Source organism: Orbicella franksi, chromosome 4 (assembly GCF_964199315.1).
Source record: "Orbicella franksi chromosome 4, jaOrbFran1.1, whole genome shotgun sequence".
NCBI lineage: Eukaryota > Metazoa > Cnidaria > Anthozoa > Scleractinia > Merulinidae > Orbicella > Orbicella franksi.
In genome coordinates this window covers 17967301-17986728 of record NC_138148.1, presented here as the reverse complement: position 1 = coordinate 17986728, position 19428 = coordinate 17967301, and the positions used below count along the sequence as shown (strand labels likewise).

The 19428-nt window shown below is 40.2% G+C and overlaps 3 protein-coding genes across 3 annotated transcripts in view; 2 read left to right on the top strand and 1 right to left on the bottom strand.

The window, feature by feature from the left end:
• Positions 1–169: 169 nt before the first annotated feature.
• On the bottom strand, positions 170–1422 carry LOC145484824 (uncharacterized). Its single transcript, XM_081463466.1, has one exon. It carries the CDS (start codon positions 902–904, stop codon positions 317–319), a length of 588 nt encoding a protein of 195 aa, XP_081319592.1. The 5' UTR covers positions 905–1422; the 3' UTR covers positions 170–316.
• Positions 1423–11793: 10371 nt separating this feature from the next.
• Positions 11794–13467, top strand: LOC145485578 (uncharacterized). Its single transcript, XM_081464226.1, has 2 exons — positions 11794–12004; positions 12296–13467. Exons 1-2 carry the CDS (start codon positions 11794–11796, stop codon positions 13465–13467), a joined length of 1383 nt encoding a protein of 460 aa, XP_081320352.1.
• A 5152-nt stretch (positions 13468–18619) lies between these two features.
• The window catches only part of LOC145484834 (uncharacterized), a 920-nt gene continuing 111 nt past the window's right edge, over positions 18620–19428 (top strand). The window contains exon 1 of the mRNA XM_081463477.1: positions 18620–19428. This exon is cut by the window's right edge and continues 111 nt beyond it. Within this exon, the coding sequence (XP_081319603.1) occupies positions 18657–19205 (549 nt within the window). The 5' untranslated portion in view covers positions 18620–18656 and the 3' untranslated portion in view covers positions 19206–19428.

The window sequence follows — 19428 nt, the reverse complement described above, 5'->3', positions numbered from 1 at the left end:
GAATTAAAATCGCTGAGATGAACGAAAACGTTGTGTTTTTTAATTAAAGTACCAATAATTCATCAAATCATGACCATGACTGCTTTTTGCTAGATGATCTTTGCATAGATTTTTTGCGATTTCATTTCTCAGTTTTCTCCTCAGTGTTTGCTTCGATTGAGAAGATATATCAAACGCTCAAGACGGTGTTTGACCAAATTTGCAAACACCTCGTAGTTCGTTAAAATTCTGCGCTATAAGTCCTATCTTCAACTCTCTTTTCGATGTTTGGAAATGTGGTCAAACACGGTCTTTCGTGTTTGATATATTACTTAAATTATAAACGTAAGCAACTCAGATATGATGACTCACCAAACGCTGGGTGCAGCTTCCCATCAAAAACACTTGTAAGCTCTTTGGAATACCAAATGTTTAAATTCTTGTAGTAAGCAATAGGGTATGTGTCTTTCCCTAGATAGTAGTCGCCGCGCGTCTTCATTCCGCTCGGGCTATTCCCGCAATGATAGGGCGGAATCTGACTATACCAGGAGTCAACGTACACAGTTAGCTTTCCGACCTGCTCCCATACGAGCCCGAGATAAAACCACACCCCCAGGGGTGGAGAAATGACCCGGGAACAGTACTTGTCTTTGCCATACACCATCACCCGAAAATTGTCCTTGAAGTATATATTAACACCTTCATACAAGTTTTCGTTGGCATCTTTATTTCCGAAAAAGATCTGCCAGCCAGATTTTGGCATCAACTTCAGAAAGAATCCAATGGTTATGTCGCAGTTTGATGGATGCTCTAAGCAGTTTTTATCATACCCCTTTAGCTTAACGTAGGTGCCAGTGGTTCCATCAAGATAGAGTCCCTTTCCTACTGGTGAATGCTCATGTCTCGCGTTCCCGTACACTTCCATATGTTTGTTTAAATTGTCAAAAGGCCAGATATCAGGTTCACTGCCTGTTGAGACAATGCGAAAAGACAAAGCTGATGCGTCAAAGTACTCAAATCAGTAAACTGCAGTATGGGCGTTTTGTTTTCGCTGAGCGAGCCCCGGATAAGTTTTGGTTTATCTTAAAGTCTCAAAACGTCGAGGGTTGGAAAGGAGGCACTCAAGATACTGTCCTCAAGCCTCCTCTGTTGCCGCCCGCCCAATCAAGATGTGTTCGCTCAAAAAGTACCTCTACATTGCAGCCAAACAGTTCAGTGGACTTTATTTCTGTTGTTGTTACTTGTCACTTTGTCATTTCCCCATGTACAGCATGGTGAAACGTCTCGCTAATGATGGTGCCTAGTATATAACTCCGTTACCGCACACCAAAAGCCTTATTAGAACATTTTTGATCAAGAGTTAACAAGCAATTTTTATAGTCGTCTTCGTGAACGCGTGCTAAAGAAATAAGTGACCACTATCACAAACCAAAGTAAATCAGATTTTAGTGGCTTCGCGAAGTCTAGTGATATTTATTAGTAATCGGACAGCAACAATGACAGCAATAGTATCACAAAACAACAGGCCTGTTTTCACTAGAATGTCGATGGCAATTCGCGATTGCTTTGGCATTACATTGCCATGCTATGCAATTGGCATAAAAAGTCTCGCTCTTACTTGTCATCCAATCAGAAGTAAAGCAAAAACCAATCATGTCTCGCTTGCACACGTTTTTCTGTGCTTTGCGTCGGCTACATGTCTTTGCTTAGACGATTTTGATTGGTCAGTGATTACTTTGGTTCTGGTTTTACGACACTCAATTGAAAACCACTCTATTACGGGAACATAAAATGTTACCTGCCACAAGCGAAACACCTCGCAGCGGACCAAGCTTGCCTGTTAACACCACACATAGGAGGAGACTAATCTGAAGAATCGAAAATAAGGCAAAAAGAAGATGTTTGGCGTGAAAACGTTCAAAATCGACATGTAAATAAGACAAGTAAATAAAAGCAGCATCAGCAATAATGCGACCTCAGTAGAAAATAAGAACTCAAGTGAGAAATATTGTATAGCTTCATTAAATTTTCGTTTTGCTCAGTTTTCAGTTTTTTAAAAAATATATTTTAGCATCAACCATTCGTTTTACAAGTTTAATCGAGTTAATCAAGGAAGGGATCTTGTAAGAACGAATGAATTTCTCGTTATTAGCATATCAGCACAATGACAAAGTCACACTTGGAAAATTAGAGCAAACGACACGTTGTTCTCGTTTTCATTAAACTCAAATGTACGGGAGTAAGATAATAATGTCAAAATGGCGAGCTAAACACTCAAAATGAAGCATTTTTAAGCCCGATGAAAAACTAAGAAACCATTTCGGTTTCCTTCTTAGTCGCAGTAAAAAAAGAAACTGCTTATGAATATCGATGCTGTTAACTCATAGCATTGTGAAACCCTGATTAAATACTACGTAAGATTGAATGCAAGTGAGAAGTGATGTCATACCTTCAACATAAAATGAGGAGTTTCGCCAGCAGTATCCATGCAAACTTCTTTTTCGACCATAGATACATCCAATAGCCTTGTTTTACAGCGTAATAACGGATTGTAGTGTTCCTCTCAATGATTACTGTATTCAGTATAATATTAAACTCTTTTGGAAAGCTACCAGTATGTCTTCTGTCTTAACAAACAATGTTGTTCGTGTGACATGAATATTTAAGTAGTAATAGAAGGTTAGAAGCTTAATTCGACCAAAAAAAATTGTTATCCGACGGGTGACATTACTTACAATCTTTTTCACTCGTTATTGCACCGTGAAGTATGGGGTTTGAATGTTGCAGGAATGCGGAAAAAAGAAAGTTAGAATTTGATTCTCAACGTATAGTCAGCACTTATTTTCCTCAATGTTATTGAAATTTAGTATTTTGTATTTAATCTAAAATTCTGAGTTATATATGGCCACAACCTTTGTGAATGTTTCGTTTTAAAGTTTTGTTTTCATTCGTTTACAAATGCTTGAGGAGTAAACTTATTAAGTTATTTTTATTATAACTCGCCCTCCTTTTCGATTCGATCTTTTCATCATAAGTTAACAACTAAACTCAACCTTTGTTCTTGTGGAATAAATAAATAATTAAGCAGTTGCCCTATTTGAGTTCAGCCGAACAATAAAAGAGTAATTTCTTTATCATCTGTTTGTTTCTGATCATGCATTTTTAACACCTTTCCAATTGATTCATTCAGCACGACAAAGAAAGTTTCGCTCGTGGACATAAAGAAGGAACCGCAATTTTCAAGCAATCCATGTCGGGCTTTTTTGTATCAGGTATTTGATGCGTAAATCGAATTAGCAGAGTTAAAAATTAAAAGAAAAATGTCTTCAGACTTTAATAGACTTGAAAGAAATGATTTCGTAGTTAACAACCTTCTAAAGGTTTGTAAAAAAAAAAAAAAAAGCCCTTCTGAGTGTTTTTCAATGCAAAGCAATGTTCTAAATTAAATATACTGTTGTTTGAGACAAGCTCTTTAATTTCCTTGATGTTCAGTAGTGCGGCAAGAAATTATCTAGGGACGCTTTCCATCTAAAGAAAAATTCTGGTTTGAATTTCCGGAAAAGATAACAACCTCACGAGGTATAGAGCGTTTTCACGTGACGCCATCAAATTTTTAAATCCAAAACTAAAGAGCCACCAAAGTTTTTATCCTCATCGGGCATAAGAGGTACTAAAGTTAAATCTGTTTACAACTATCCAGCTCAATAGCGCCCTTCGTTTGAAAACCGGCGCATTTTGAATTTCGAAGTTATGGTCGTGCTTGACATAAAGCTACGATCGCGTTTGTCGGAAAATATGTATTTATGTCGTGTTTTTTAGCCATTTAAGACGTTGTCGTATTTGGAAAAGTGCTTATTTAAATGTTTATTTGTTCAGTGCAGATAATCATTGTCCCAGATAACCAAAGGAAGTTCCAGATGTTAACACTATTTTTCGGCTGCCATATTGGTGTACCAGGCTCTGAAAATGTGCGCGGATCATTTCGACAAATATCTCAACTTTGGGACAACGCAGACACCTTAAACTTGGAGAACTGTCTTCTTTATTTATCTTCTGTAACCTCACAATTTCTTGACCTTATCCGCTGTTTTTTTTTTTTTTTTGATTTTATTTTTTATTGCGTGACAATGAAAACGCTCTATATAAACCTAATTTTCGGAAATTTATAACAGGAAATTTCCGTTCCACTTTATTTTCCTCCAAAGATTTCCGGAATTTTCGGTTGAATGGTTCGTTTTTCGGAAATTCAACAATTTGAATTTCCGAAAAGGAAATAGAAAGCGCCCTAGATCGTCTCTTTTGTTTTCATTCCATGTGTTGACAGACATCCCCGAGCGATATAAGCACTAAAAAGTTTATCGTTACTTTCTTATCTGATGTTCGCAAATGACAAAGAAAATAAAGAAAAGCAAAAGTAATTGAGACGAAAGCCCTTGAACTGTCCACGTGCCGGCCGACGTTATCCATTTGATTGTAAATCTACCTCTAAAGGTTCGGGAAAAAGAGAAAACATCGCCATTTCGTCGACTTTTAAATATAGATCGTTTTCACGTGACGTCATCTCTTTCTAAAATCCAAAACGAAAGAGCCACCAAACTTTTTGTCCTCATCAGGCACAAGAGGCGGTATATTTATATCTGTTTACAATTTTACAGCTCAATAGCGTGCTTCGTTTAGAATCCAGAGCATTTGAATTTCAGGGTTATGGAGGTGCGTGACACAAGGCTATGATCGAGTTTGTCGAAAAATATATACTTATCCCATGATTTTGAGCCTTTTTAGAAGTTAAAGCATTAGGAAAAGTGCTTATGTAAATGCTTGTTTGATCAGTACTGATAATCAGTCGCCTAGATAGCCAAAGTAAGTTCCAGATGTTTACACTATTTTCCGGCCGCCATATTGGTGTACCACGGAGGTACACCAACATGGCGTTTTCATACTGGGCTCTGTAAATATCTGCGAAACATTTCGACGAATATCTGAAGTTTGGGGAAACGCACAGGCCTAAAACTTGGAGAAGTGGCTTATTTAGTTATCTTCTATAACATCATAATTTCATAGCTTTTTCCACTGGATGTTTTCGATTTATTTTTTTATTGCGTGACAGCGAAAACGATCTATTGTGTGATCTTAACAAACGTCTATCAAGAGGCCAACCGTGAGGTAGTCTGTCCACAGACCCTCTATTTTGTCTAAGGTTCGTCGAGATTGCAAGCAAAATTTTAACCGCGTGGGAATATGAACGAACAAAAACGCAAGGGGGTGGGTTCACGGTCGTTCTCGCAAGCTCAAAGGAAAATAACAACAACTGTTTAATTGCTTTTTTTTATCAAGGCCAAAGGCTAGCCTCGTTATACTAATCGCTATCCTCGCAGCCAAAAACCCCGCCCCAAAAGCAGCAAAACTTCTTAAAATTTTGTTAGAATCTTCGAGTTCGTCCAAGCGGACAGACATGTCTATGAGCTCTTCATCTACCTCGGCCCTCCTTTTGGCGAAATCGCTTATTAGTTGCTCGAGATCAGTTTGTTTGCCGGCGTCGGCCATCTTATATCCGGCCCTACGACGTGTTTAATTGGCTTAGGCACCCTCTTTTCACAAGAGCAAGTGGAATAGCTGCGAAAGATGTCTAAAGAACAGCTCGCGAGCCTTTTATTTTATGAACACCATTTAAGGCTCACGGTTTAGGGGAGTATGTCAGCACCTTTACAAGATCTTTCGGATCGATTTGGGTTAGTATGTTTGTTAGCTCGGCTGACAGCTGTATGGGTGGACTGGGCTCTGGCGTAATGAGTTTTAAGATCACCCTATGGTGATCATCAAATAGGGCGTTGTTTTTATTTTTTTTTAAGCTGGTCGAGTGCGTCCCTGAACGTCCGCGTCCCCAGTCCGGGATCGTTATCAGATTTGATAACCATGTGACGTCACAACATGGCGGCCATTTCAAAAACCAGGAATTTTCGTATTCACTTCGCTTTGCTCGTTATTTGTTCGATTATACTCGGGTAATTTACCCATAATTCTATTCGATAATTACCAGAAAAGAAGGAGCCTCACGTGTTTTGAAGATGGCGGTTGAAGACCAGCGTAAACGATGTAAAATGCTACTCGTAAAGTGAAACGGTGCTTGCAATTTTGCATCCAAACCAGGTATGTTTTTCATTTTGTCATTAGATTTAAGTTACCTGGAGATTTTTGCGAAAATCACAAAAAATATGTCGTTAATCTTCACGCCATATTCTTGGGATTTAACGTGTTTTTAGTGTTGTGTACGATCTGTGAAAAAAGTGCACGGGGGTATTTTGATTTGCGATGTGTTGTTCGTAACGGCGGCCATATTTACAGCTGTAATTGATATGTTCCTAGGTATTGAGTTGGCGGATGCTGGTACCCATACAATCAAAATGGCAAATTTATGTCGATTTTGTGGATATAGCTTGGTCATTACATAGGTTAGGTTTATTGTTGTCGAGTTTTGCAGCATAAAATTTTCGTTCCTTTTAGGCCTGACAGACACGCACCATTCAACTTTAAGAATTACTGGTGGCAAAATCAAGGGGTACGTAAAAGTAATTTACATAAATCATCTAAGCCCCTTCAGAAAAAATTATAGCTCTTAGTGAGTCGCTCGATTCATGGTACGGCAGTCCAGGTGGTCGAGAAACCACTTGCGAATCTAACATTAGTTGCTTATTTTCTTTTGAAGGGTTACCATGAGGTCAAAATCAAGGGGCCAGAAGGAACTCCTTTTCATGTCCTTCCTGAAAATTGCAAACAAAGACTCGTTCGCACTTCGTTGTGTTTTGCCAGGAATTAGAGAAATACCCTAGACACTTCTAGACGTGCCACAGTCTGGTATCCAAGAGCGCTAAGAAAAATTGCACTTTGAGAGAAGTTGCTGGAAGACAGATAGGCCAGGTGCAATACTTCATAAACAGGGAACTAAAACACCTTTCGGGCTGCGGGAAAATCGGCAATCACGTTAAAGGGTAAGTTGCCTATATTTTAGAGTCAATTTCAACAACTCGCGGTCCTGAAATACTTTCCGGAAATGCCGGCCAAACTAGGTCAGTTTTCTGGCACACCAGTCGTTATACTTACTTACTTACTTAATCCTCTTCGTTCCTAAGTGGAACATAGGTCCTCAACTAACGCGCGCCACCTAACCCTATTTTGTGCAGTGCCTTTTGCCTCATTCCACGTAACATGCTTCGCCGCCAGCTCCAGTCGTTATATAATGAAGTTTATTGTTGGATTTAGCGAGTGAGCTATGGTACGAAAACGCATTACTTGAATTATAGTTTCTTTTATATGAATCGGTCATTAAAAGCGTTTTTCCATATCACCGAATGCACAACAATAGACTACTGATCTACAACTAAAACAATTTTTTTCCGGAAATGCCAAGACTTCCACGTTAACTGTCACATCTTACGACATAAAGTGTTGCATGTACCCATTCCACTGAACGGAGGTGTATCACGAATTAAAGTAAATATACTTGCTATATTTTTGTTGTTGTGCCAGAACCATATCAGGTGAACCCACAACGACAAAGAGAACTCCGGTGCATCAAAGACGGAAACGAAATGTACAATACGGCGGAGGGGATTGAATTAACAATCGCAGAAATGGGATTTGGCGTGGGATGGGATATGGCCATCGAGGTAAGCTATTCTATCTTCAGTATATCTGGACAGAGAGTCGACAGAGGGAGAGTCGCGAACTGTTTCGATACTGTTATTTCCATTTCATAGTAATGAATCATAGTAGGAGATGTTTCGGTCCTAACCACGCTTCGCTCATGCAAATTGAACGAAATTCAGTTACAGCTCTCCGCTTGGAATATAGAAGCAACTTGTTCAGTGTCAATTTGTGAACTCAAGATGTATTTACTGTTAGTGTTTCGTTTATATGTTATACAGACTGTTGAACAGCCAGCTTCGCCAACTACCAAGAAAATGAAGCCTGAGTGAAAATAGAAGCTATCATATTAGTATCAATAAACAACGCTTTTGTGAACAGAATAACTGTTGTCCACCTTCGTGTGTTTTTACTCGGAACAAATATTATACGGTGTCTATCTGAAAATGAAACTTTTCGCTGTAGCTTTTGGACAAAGACAGTTTTCTTCCATACATCTCTGTTTCTATTCCATAATCCAGTAACCTATTGTGAAGCAAACATACAATTACAATTAAATGAAATTGCATTTTGATGTTGTGAAAAAAGTAACTCCTTTCATCGCAGCGCCCCATCGACCGTCATATTGAATTATACACTGTTGGTACCAAATAATGTCACGTGAACGAAAACTTGTGCAGCGATTGGTTAATGGTTTGTTTTGGTCGAGGTTATCAAATCTGATAACGATCCCGGACTGGTCCCCTTTCTATATCCGACCCTACGTCGTGTTTATTGGCTTTTGGCGTTATTCAACAGTCAAACCAAAACTCTATTACCTTTTTAGCCCAATATTCCCCTTCATAATCTTTTTGACACACAAATGATACAAATTGAATGGGGTATTCGCCAGCTTTTGAAAAACTCATCAGGAATTCTATATTATGACGCAGCTGCCGCCGATTTACAATCGCAATCTCCGAACATCCGCACTTTTTTAAGCAACCGTATGAACTGTAGCCGCAGTGTTTACCCATTGTTACACCAAACCACGCGGCTTGTTCAATTAGGATTTTTTTCTGAGACAAAGATCGGAGGCGCCGCACAAAGCCAGAATAAGGGCTGGATCGAAGCGCTCCGGGCAGTATTACACTCATGTATAGTACATGTTTTGGGAACGGCCAGATTCAGCCTTGCTGTTTTTTGAGTCGAGCCGCGAGGCAAAACTCAAAATAAGGCTGAATTTGGCTGGTACCAAAACATACACTATACATGTGTGTAATACGTACATTTTGAACATTTTGGCTCGTCCGAAACGCTTTGTCTGTCTGATTTTTTTCCCCCGTTTCACGGCACAATTGAAAAGCCTGGGTTAATACCAGACAGTTCCTAGGGTTTTGTCTGAACCGACCGACCGACCGGGATCGCTATGGTGTCTCGTGCGACACAAACCTAAGCATTTGGTTGCAGGTGCATTTGAAATTGACGACCTTAACATTATGTAAAGTGTGCCGTACCAAGAAAAAAAGTAAAGAAAACTGTCTACCAGTAATACAACGGCTGTTTTATTTGCCGCATGTCATGTGGTAGGTCACGTGACTTACTTATCACCACAGTGGTATTTCTTGTATCCTCAGATAACGTTAAGAACACAAACCTTAGGGTTATTCTGGACACTTTTAAGTAAAAAAAAATCGTCAGAAAATGCCCATCAGCTTGTTAGCCTCGCTTTCATGTGAGATTTACAGTGACGTCAGAAAACACCCTCTTAACTCAAAACCTATACCACAAATCGACCCTACGAACTACCTAGAGTTATTCAGGAGGTCTTGTTCTCTCAAAATCCGTTGTCAGACCTTTTCTGTGGTGATGGGAGAGCGAAATCCCTTTTTTCCGGTCTCAGCTCCTGGACTATTTGCCTGGACTAAAAATCACAAAATATCATATCATATACAAAACGCAAAGCAGTCGACAGACTTGCGCGTGAACATCCATATTTGCAGGGCCAGAACGAACAAACTGGAGGTATAAACCTAAATATCAAGCTCAAGAGACAAAAAGTCCGATGAAATAGATCAAGAAACATAAGAACGTCTCTCTAAGACAAACTTATAGCTTTCCAAAAGGAAAAGGACAGCTATTTCTGGCGAAGCCGGACAAAGATAAATACATGTTAACTGAATATGACACCCGTGATAAGAAGCAGCACAGAACAAACAGCCGGACCCGACGTAACGACACAAAATGCAAGCAACCAACATGTTCATGGAACATTTTTGTCCCTCTAGAGCTAATATCTAGCTCTCGTAAAATTAAAGATTAATGAGTCGAAAAAACCTAACACATAGCAAATTATTTACAGACGTGTCAAACTCTACAAATTACACGCAGACAGGAGCCCATCGCCTCCTGACACAGACAGGAGCTCATCACCTGTTTCTTAAAATGGATCAAAATTTGTTCATTACGAAACAAAAATGTTTTCTGTGCATTTTAAGAAACTTCTTAAAATGTACCGAAAACATTTTTGTTTCGTAATGAACAAATTTTAATGCATTTTAAGAAACAGGGACTTTTCCAGGAACAATCAGGACCTTTCCGGGACTTTCCCGGGACCATCGGGACTTTTCCAGGACAATCGGGACAATCGGGAAAATTTTCAATTTTCGATCGGCGACACACAATAACATACACGCGCGTGGCATACGTGAAATCTGCGCGCGAGGTGTTTCGAGTTGGCCAGATGACGTAATATCACGGATTTAGACATTGTTCGGTCGTACATCTGTGTCGCCTCTCGGTTATAAAAGGCGTGAAGTCATTGCAAAAGTAATGTACTCGCCAGTTGAAGGATCTAAATGGTGAACTATCATGAATTCAAGTTCGAGATTTTATCTTCAAAACTTACAAGGTCGGGAAGTGGAATCTGACGAGGAAACAGAGATGCGAAGTTCCCAAGAAAGTATTGAAGATGAAAAAAGCTCTCTAAGCGAGCAATCATCTTCTGAAGAAGAGGAAGAAGAGAAACAAATGAACGGTAGGAATCACACTTGGTCGCGTATTCTGAACAAGGCGATGAATCGACATAGCACACAATTGGATGAGTTAGACGAACGCAGCGGAGACTCACGTCAAGAAATAGCACTCATAAAAGCTCAAAATGCCATGCTGCCTGTATACAGAAAAGAGTTAAGGAAAGTTTTATTAGAATATTTAACATGGATGCACAATTTCAAGGAAGACCGCATCTTCAGAGAAATAATGGACACAAAACAACAATTTGATGACGCTGAGGGTTTCGACTGGAAAGAGGCTATGGAACTAGCGGTGAATAAACGAACGTTTCTCAGAAGAACTGGGTACCATGTCTAAAAATAACTTAATAGGGATTACCTTGGGTAGAAGGCCTATATGGGGGACTCACTTTCTTACCTTGATAATCTCTTGTCTTTAACTATTTACAACTCTCAGAGCTCCAACTTGTCGAAGGATCGTATCATTACAAAGTCCTACAGTTTGTTCTTTGCATCCGGTCATGATCCGGTACACTGAACCGTACCTTGTACTCAGAGCCTTATGGATAATTCTGTTTACACTGGCTGCGAGGTCATTAGTTGTTTGTTTCAATGTAACTTCGAGGTAGCATAGATAGTCTTATATCCTAAAGTAAGCTCCTAATTCATCAGTTCTGAGTGTCCTTCAACTCTTTTGGGAACCCGCTGTTCTCTAAATAGTCTGTTAACTAGGATGTTACTCGCGCGATACGTGGACAGCCGAAGTGACTTTCTCGAAACTACCCGAGACGAAATGGTGGGAACGTCGTTTTATATGTTTTGGTTTTGTTTCATACCAGAGATGTTTTCTGCACTCTAAGCTGCATTTTTGTTCCTTTGTTATGTGCTCGTTTGGCTGTTGATTATTTTGCCTTTTATTAGGTTTTAGGGAGTTTAGTTGAGCAAACTTCAACGGCAACGGGAACGAGTACAATGGCTGTGTAAGTGTGCGTTATAATTCTTTATAAAATGTTCGAGTAATTGCGCGCGCTGTGATTGGTCAGTTCGAGTTCATTATAGCTCCATAAAGCATTCTGCTTACGTCACGCGCGTGCATTATAACTCAACATATGCACGCAAGCTACGTCACGAAAATTTTGCCCTGGACAAAATTTGAGAATCAGCTAGTCCGTCCGCCATTATGGCTGAAGAATTTCCACGGTTTCAACTCGGGTTCGAATTCCTGAACGCCGAGAAAAGTAGCAGCGTTAAGGAGTCTCAAAATGAGGCACCTGTTCCAAAGAAAAAACGGTTTGCAGAACTGACAGAAGCGGAGAGAAACCGGCTTTTGGTGGAAACGCAACCAAAGTCTACGAAGAGCTCGACAAATTGGGCAGTAAACGCTTTCAAAGGTATGAATTTACGTAAACATGACTACAATCCAATACACATCTCAAACACTAAAACTTAAAACCTGTTTTAATTTAAAAGGCAGAATGACGAAAAAAGCATATTATAATGCTTCCTAAATAATGAGTTATACTGGCTTATCTACATCTTTGTCAACAAAAAGCAACATTTCACTTGTTTATACAATTAAATGTTTTCTAGCAGCTGTTGCGTATATCATTTAACAGTTAACCACTCGAAATACGCTTGCAACACTTAAAGGCTGAGTTGGAAAAAATGTTTTCTCTTCCTAGAATGGGGTGCACAAAAAGTTCCTGTGCTGCCAAAACTAGAGGAAATGAGCGACGAACAACTTGACAACAGTCTGTCACAGTTTTATACAGAAGCACGAAGCAAAACGGGTGAAGAGTACAGCAAGTCGTCCTTATTTACGTTCAGAAATGCAATAGAGAGGCATTTGAACAACCCACCTTATAACAGAAGTTTGAAGCTAAATTCTTCAACGTTTTCAAATTCCAACCGTATGCTGAACGCCAAAATTGAGAGCCTGAAACAGCAAGGGAAGGAAAATGTGCAGCACAAAGAGGCCATACCAGTTGACGACTTGCAGAAATTGAAAGCTGATCCAGTATTAAGCCTTGCAAATCCATGGTCTTTGCTGAGAAACGTGTGGTTCCATGTTGTTCTCTACTGGTGTAGAAGAGGTCGTGAAGGGCAGAGAAATTTGAAGCCGACGAGTTTTGCATTTGAAGTAGACGAGCAAGGCAAGCGCTACGTTACTATGACCCACGACGAGACCACCAAAAACCATCCCGGTGGACTTCAAGACCGATCCAGCTTTGAGAAGACGGCTCGTATGTACGAAACAGAGAGTGAGAACGACGGCTACCGAGCGCTGAGCTTGTATATCTCCAAGCTGAATCCGAAATGCGAAGCCTTATTTCAGCAACCTCGACGCGACTGGAATGAATCCGCCATCACACCCGAAATCTGGTACGAAAACCGCCCGCTTGGTGTCAACACTCTTGGAAACATGATGAAAGAAATAAGTACAAAGGCCAAGCTTTCCAAAGTTTACACAAATCACTGTGTTCGGGCGACAGCGATAACCTTGTGGTCTCAAGCCGGTTTGTCAGATCGCCACATCTGCCACATTTCGGGACACAGAAACCCGAATAGTCTCCAGCATTACAATTCTCGTCCGTCGTCTATCCAGCTCAGGAAATGTAGTGATGTCTTGTCTACTGCTCTACAAGGGGCCGACCAGACAAAACAGAAATCTCCACAATGCGATGAGCCTTTTAGTCAGCCAAAAGCAGCAGAAGTATCAGGCAGAGTGGTTGAAACGCACAGCCGATCATCCACCACAACGATCCACAGCGAAATGCTTGGCGGCATGTTCAATTCTTGCACAATCGGTTCAATGCAAATCAATCTTTATCCTCCTCAGAGCAAAAGTCAGTGAACTGGGGAACTGCTTCAGCTTTCGAAGATTCTGTTTGCTGTAATAATTTCTTTAGAACCGTTCTGACTTTTTTTAGAAAACGTTTGTTTCTTGCCACAAAGGGAACGGTTTTACTTTTCATTCAGCATTTAAGCCAATAAAAAGAAAGCATGTACATGTAAGGAGAATACTTATTTTGATTAATTAAAATTCGCAATCCTTTTCTTGTTTAATATGTCTTTATGTTAATGTGGTGGTTTACATTTTATAAAAGAAATAAAAAAACTTGCCCTTCGTGCATTGTTGAGTTATATAAGCACTTGGGAATTTTTAAGAACACTCGAGAAGTGCGAGAAGCACTCGGCTGCGCCTCGTGCTTCTCTATGCACTTCTCTCGTGTTCTTAAAAATTCCCGCGTGCTTATATAACTCAACAATGCACTCGGGCGCGTTTTTTATTTCTATATTGTTCATTTCTTTCCGTTGTTTACAAAAGGTCACAAAACAACAATTGAAATAGCCACATTCTGCATATTCGACAGAACGTGAACTATACGACGGCCAATTTTTAAAATTTCTTTTTCGAATTTTGAAGCTGTCTTACATATTCTGTTTGGGATATTTCTAACAGTATAGACAAACCGGCTGAATAAATCTAAATTCTGTGAGTTTCGTAGCTTGAATATTAAGTCGTTTTTAAACTCGTGGATACGCGAAGCGTAGAAACGTGTTTGTTGCGGGGACTCCGATATGTAAATGTGTCACTCACTTACTCACTCACTCAGGTGTAGACACTGCTCGTAATTAGTCGACCCGAACGAGAGGGTGTTTCTACCTCACGGGCGTAGATTGAGGGTGACTTCCTCTCGGGTTCCTAAACGAAGAAACACTATGTCAACTAATATGACCTAAAATTTTAAGTCTTGTAACTATTTTATGACGAAAAAGAACTACATAATTTTGCACTCACTGGTAGTCGAACCCGGGTCACTATGCCCTTTCTTACCACTGTACCACCGTGCTGCTAGCTGCCGAAATCTCCATAATTTAAACTACATATAATGAACAGTAATATAAATTAATATAGAGTTACCTAACATACAAATGAAAGCTAACCGCAAGCAAAATGGAGTGACACTAACCGCAGGCAAAATGGAGTGACGCTAACCGCAAGCAAACCTAACCGTGCTAACCGCAAGCAAGCAAGGTAAACATGTACCGCGGTTTATTAACACGTCTACCTTGCATAAGCAACATCCAGGCGTCCAAACCCCATACTCCGCCCGGGCGTTATATTTTTCCAACGAGAGCGCCCGAGTCCGACGCCATGTTGGAATAGTAACCGCGCCCGACGCCATATTGGAATAGTAACCGAGTCCGCCATATTGAAATAGTAACCGGGAAAAATTAACGCCCGGGCGGAGTGTGGGGTATTCAGCGGACACACTTTTATGTAAAAATACGTTGTGTAAGTGATCCCGTAAAATTAAAGGACATTTCGCTTGCACATACGTAACAAGACATACTTTTCCCGCGTAAAATGTAAATATGGCGGACAAATTGGACGAGGATTATCTCCGTCTGCATTTGCATGATTATAGAAAGGAAAATGGCTATGTCTTTGGTTTTTTCGAGGGTGATCTTAAAGAATTTTTCGAAGAATATATGTCTTCGAATTCAAGCTGCTTTGTTCTGTCAGATCGCCGTAGTAAGGAATCTTACTTGCAGGGGGAATGCGAATTTATACAAGATTTGCCGAGATGATGACGGAGAAGACTGGGTGGGCTGCGACGGGTGCGCCCAATATTTCCATGCGAACTGCCTCGGTGTCAGTTATTCCAAAGTCCTCTCACAGCCATTCTTCTTTTGCCCTTATTGACAACCATTTTTATAGTTGATTGCATTATTAACTGGCCCCAGATTATTTGTCTTAGACAAGATTTTTGTTTTTAAACCTGTCTTAATTCCATTTGTAAGTTCTTGAGCCTCTTACCAGTTGTTTTGAACACGGCATAACATTATTCGATCCCATGTCAGTAAACCTAAAAGTGAAACGAAGAAAATACTCTTCTTTTTTTTCTTTGCCGTTAAATTAATTAAACCTTAGTCAGCTGCCACAGTGATTGAACAACGTACTTCAGTATGCCTCGGAAAAAGGCCACGTTTGTCCGCGTTATATCAATGCAGAACACGGAATGCTACCATTCCATTGTAATGAATTTTTGCCGGACGATATGGCGTAATTGTAACTTATGTACAGAAGAGGGGAAAAAGAATTGAGTATTATAAATTCCCAAACAGAGGTAAAAATGATACCAGGTGTGCAACATTGAGCGAATGTACACTCTTGAAAGTTTTAAGCGTTATTTGATGACAATTGATGACACCTAAATAAAGTAATTAACTTTAAAGATATGTGTGAACGGTACTTAAATATTCCGTGACGCTTACACAACATACTTTTTATCTAAAAGCATGCCCGCTGAATACCCCCACACTCCGCCCGGGCGTTAATTTTTCCCATAGTAACCGTGCAGTCAGTGCGAGCCTACTACTCAATGCGTGCATCGTGCCAGCCCGAATATTGATGATTTTGTAGCTTTTACACGACCATTAATATTAGGTGTTTCGCTAAATTAAAGTGGAGTTGACTTCGAATGCTCGAATTAGGACTATGGCCAACTTGAAGGCTGAATTTCCGGAGCATTTGAGTCGTCCAGGCGTTCAAAATGACCAGGAGATGTGCATTTGTTTACTGGAAAGTGACCTGAAAAGCTAATGTGGTAAGCTTTGATGAGAATGTGTCTTATTCCTCGACCTTAATGAGCTTATATGAGCGAAACGAACAACTTTTAATGAACGAAACAGCTATTGAATACAAGACAAACATCGGCACCATTGTATAATATTGTAATTTCATTTTTATAATTTAGTAACATCTAAACCTGAGGCCAGCCGAAATATTGTTCTAACTCTACGACGTTGTGTCCACCTTGAGGTAGTGACGTATTATCGTTTTACTTTTCAAGTTTGGCTGATTAGATCTGCTGTGAGATCCAACGTTCAATCAAGCAGGACCTTCGTTCACCGCTTTGCAGTTTAAACACTCAAGTTTTTCATGTTGAGTTGTCCATGTTCAACCGGCATCGAGTTAAGTTTAGATTAAAGTTGTGTTCTCAATACTTGTCTTATTTATTTTAGTACATTGATCTGAACTCTAAGTGGGATGTGAAATGTACCTAAACTTGGAAAGAAACTCCCAAATACTTGATTTTGATAAGCTTAAATGATTTTTACCCTGTCTTTTGTTTACACTCTTGCTTCCTGATTGAAAAGATAACAAAGGGAAAGAAACCCCCTGTGAGCTTGTCCCTAATTATTGGTTAATACTAAATACACTGACACCTCCATAAAGCTGTTATCATTATTGTTGGAACACATATTTATGGTCGACAGATTTGTCGGATCAACACTGAACTGATGCTTGCAAAATAGCCTGCAGTGCAGGTGTCTTATTGGGGCGAGTTAGCGTTACAACCTTGCGCCCGCCATGTTAGACCGCCATGTTAGACGGTGGGGGATGGGTTTCTTCGCCCCACCCCCTCCCCTATCCTTCCTCTTGCCTATCATTCATGATCACCCCCTTGGTAAAACTTTTTTCTCTCTCCAGTCTTCCTTTGCATGAAAAATTCAAGATGGCGGCTAAACTTTTTACGATCTGAGCGCACGCTCGAAAAAATTTCGCCTACTCTGCAGGCTACTTGCAAAAGAGTCTACTTATTTTGATGTATATTACGTGCAATATATATAGAGACAAGCGGTTCCACTGTGGAAAAGAAGTGCTGTCTCATAAGAAACCTTACCTATAACCTTGAATGAAATGCAATGAAAAACGTTTGTGAGCTCGTACGACTTGAATACATGCACATTTTTCCAGCAGGCAGATCAACATCAAGATCTGGGTGTGAGGGAAGGGGGGGGGGGGTGGGGGAGGGGGGAGAGTACTCTATGATTTGTTGGGCAGGAGTGTCCTCTGTGACCAAAGAACCCTTAGCCTTTGCCACTCCATGTTCTGCTGCAATTTTGCCACCCTAGCTATTCTGGACGTATGTCTTTGGGATATGTGTGCAAAAAAAAAGCCAACGGAAAAAGCCTACACTTTGTGAGTTAAGTGCGATCTTGCATGGTACAAACCCGGCTTGTTTAACAGCATTTAATAATACACCAGTAATTGCAAGTTAACCAATATGTTTCATCTCTAGATTACTTAATCCACGAGTTTGGCCATAGGTCTCCTTTGATTTAATTGACGTTGTCTTTGGCGTCGTTGCCTTAACTGCTTAAACTGCTTTTTGCTATTTGGGCAGCGAACCAAAAAACCGACCTATTTGACTAACAATAGACGGATCGAAACCCGCCTATGACTAATGACAAACTTTACACGAGTCTTTCAGCCAATACCATCATGGCTATACTGACCAATCACGTTCAACGGACCAGACTTATAACATCATCGACTGACAAACATCATTCACTTGACTCTGAAGATGACTTCCGCTCAGGTTGTCGAAATGTCAGTCACCAACAGCAGTTCTTTTCAGAACCACACTCACCCGGACGATCACACTATACGAACTACAGAAGCTGAAAAGTTACCAATTTTTCTTCGAAGGCAACGTTAAACGGCTGGAAAGCAAAGCTTATCAAGGCAAGACCTATGTTAAGGCCAGCGTTCTTCCTTCAATGAAGAAGAATCCGTATAGAATTTTAGTGGAGTTCTCACCTCAGTGTGACATTTTGCGAGAAGCGTGCACGTGTCCGGCTGGACTTGGCAGACTCGACAAAGGCAATGCAACCACGTAGGAGGCGTACTGTTTGCTATCGAAGACTTCACAAGGAGAGGATTGCAAAAACACGCTGAACCATTGTCCTGCACGTCACGGCTGTCTGTATGGGTTGTGCCGCGCAACCAAAGTGTCGCAACAAAGCCACTAGACCAGGTCTTGATTAGAAAGATACGATTCGGCAAGAAAAACATTCGTCTGCAACCCAAGATCATAAAATTTGACCCAGGAGAGCCAAATCAGCGAACAAGAGAGGAAGAGAGTTTCAAAACCTTTAGTGAAAGTTTTCAGAATTGTCTTCACAATAGATGCTCTTCAATATGGCATTGAAAGTGAACCAAAGGCAGTGAACTTATATATTAGGGAAATGCGAACAGCTGGGATTGATGTCACAGTTGAGGAAGTTGGGCTACTGGTGTCTAAGGACAAACCATACCTAGGAGCCCGCATAGACAGAATTGTCACCTTAACGCACACACAAGAAAAATGGGGAATGGAAATTAAATCCCCCTTAAGCAAAGCTGGCATGACTATTGAAGAGGCATGCAAAAATAAAACCTTTTTTCTGGAGAAACTTTCTGATGGAACTGTAAGGCTTAAAGGAAATCATAACTACTATATTCAAATTCAAGGACAGCTCTACTGTTCTAACTTGGATCTGAAAGGTATTATTCTCACAGTGTACTTTGGAGAGGACAGGCCACTATTTCTGGAGAAGATATCCTTAGACAATACTTGGTCCAGTGACTTTCGGTCCAAGATTGACTTCTTCTACAGAAGGGCACTTTTCCCTGAGCTTCTTACTAAACGAGTACAACGGGGAAAGATTCTCTACCTGCATGGTGGCTGGCTGGCCTATGACCAATATCACTGCACAAGGGCTGGCTTGAAAATGAAATTTCAGAGACAAGCATAAGCTAAAGTTTGATGTATTACTGGGCAGTAAATTTATTAATTTATTGTTACCATCATTACTATTTCATTTATGTAAAAATGCAAAGTCAATGTTACCCAAAAATACACTTATGATGTAAATACATGGCAGCGCAGGGATGAATTTGCACTTGCACTGTCTCTCTGTTATTCTCTATCTGTATTTTCACAGAATACAGTTGAATTAAGTTGAAAGTAGGATTATT

What these genes read in the sequence shown, in the direction of transcription:
- LOC145485578 (XM_081464226.1), top strand. Translation starts at nt 11,794, where the DNA reads ATGGCTGAAGAATTTCCACGGTTTCAACTCGGGTTCGAATTCCTGAAC. An exon ending in GGCAGTAAACGCTTTCAAAG is followed by an intron (nt 12,005 to 12,295) that starts GTATGAATTTAC and finishes TTCTCTTCCTAG; the next exon opens with AATGGGGTGCACAAAAAGTT.
- LOC145484824 (XM_081463466.1), bottom strand. Translation starts at nt 904, where the DNA reads ATGGAAGTGTACGGGAACGCGAGACATGAGCATTCACCAGTAGGAAAG.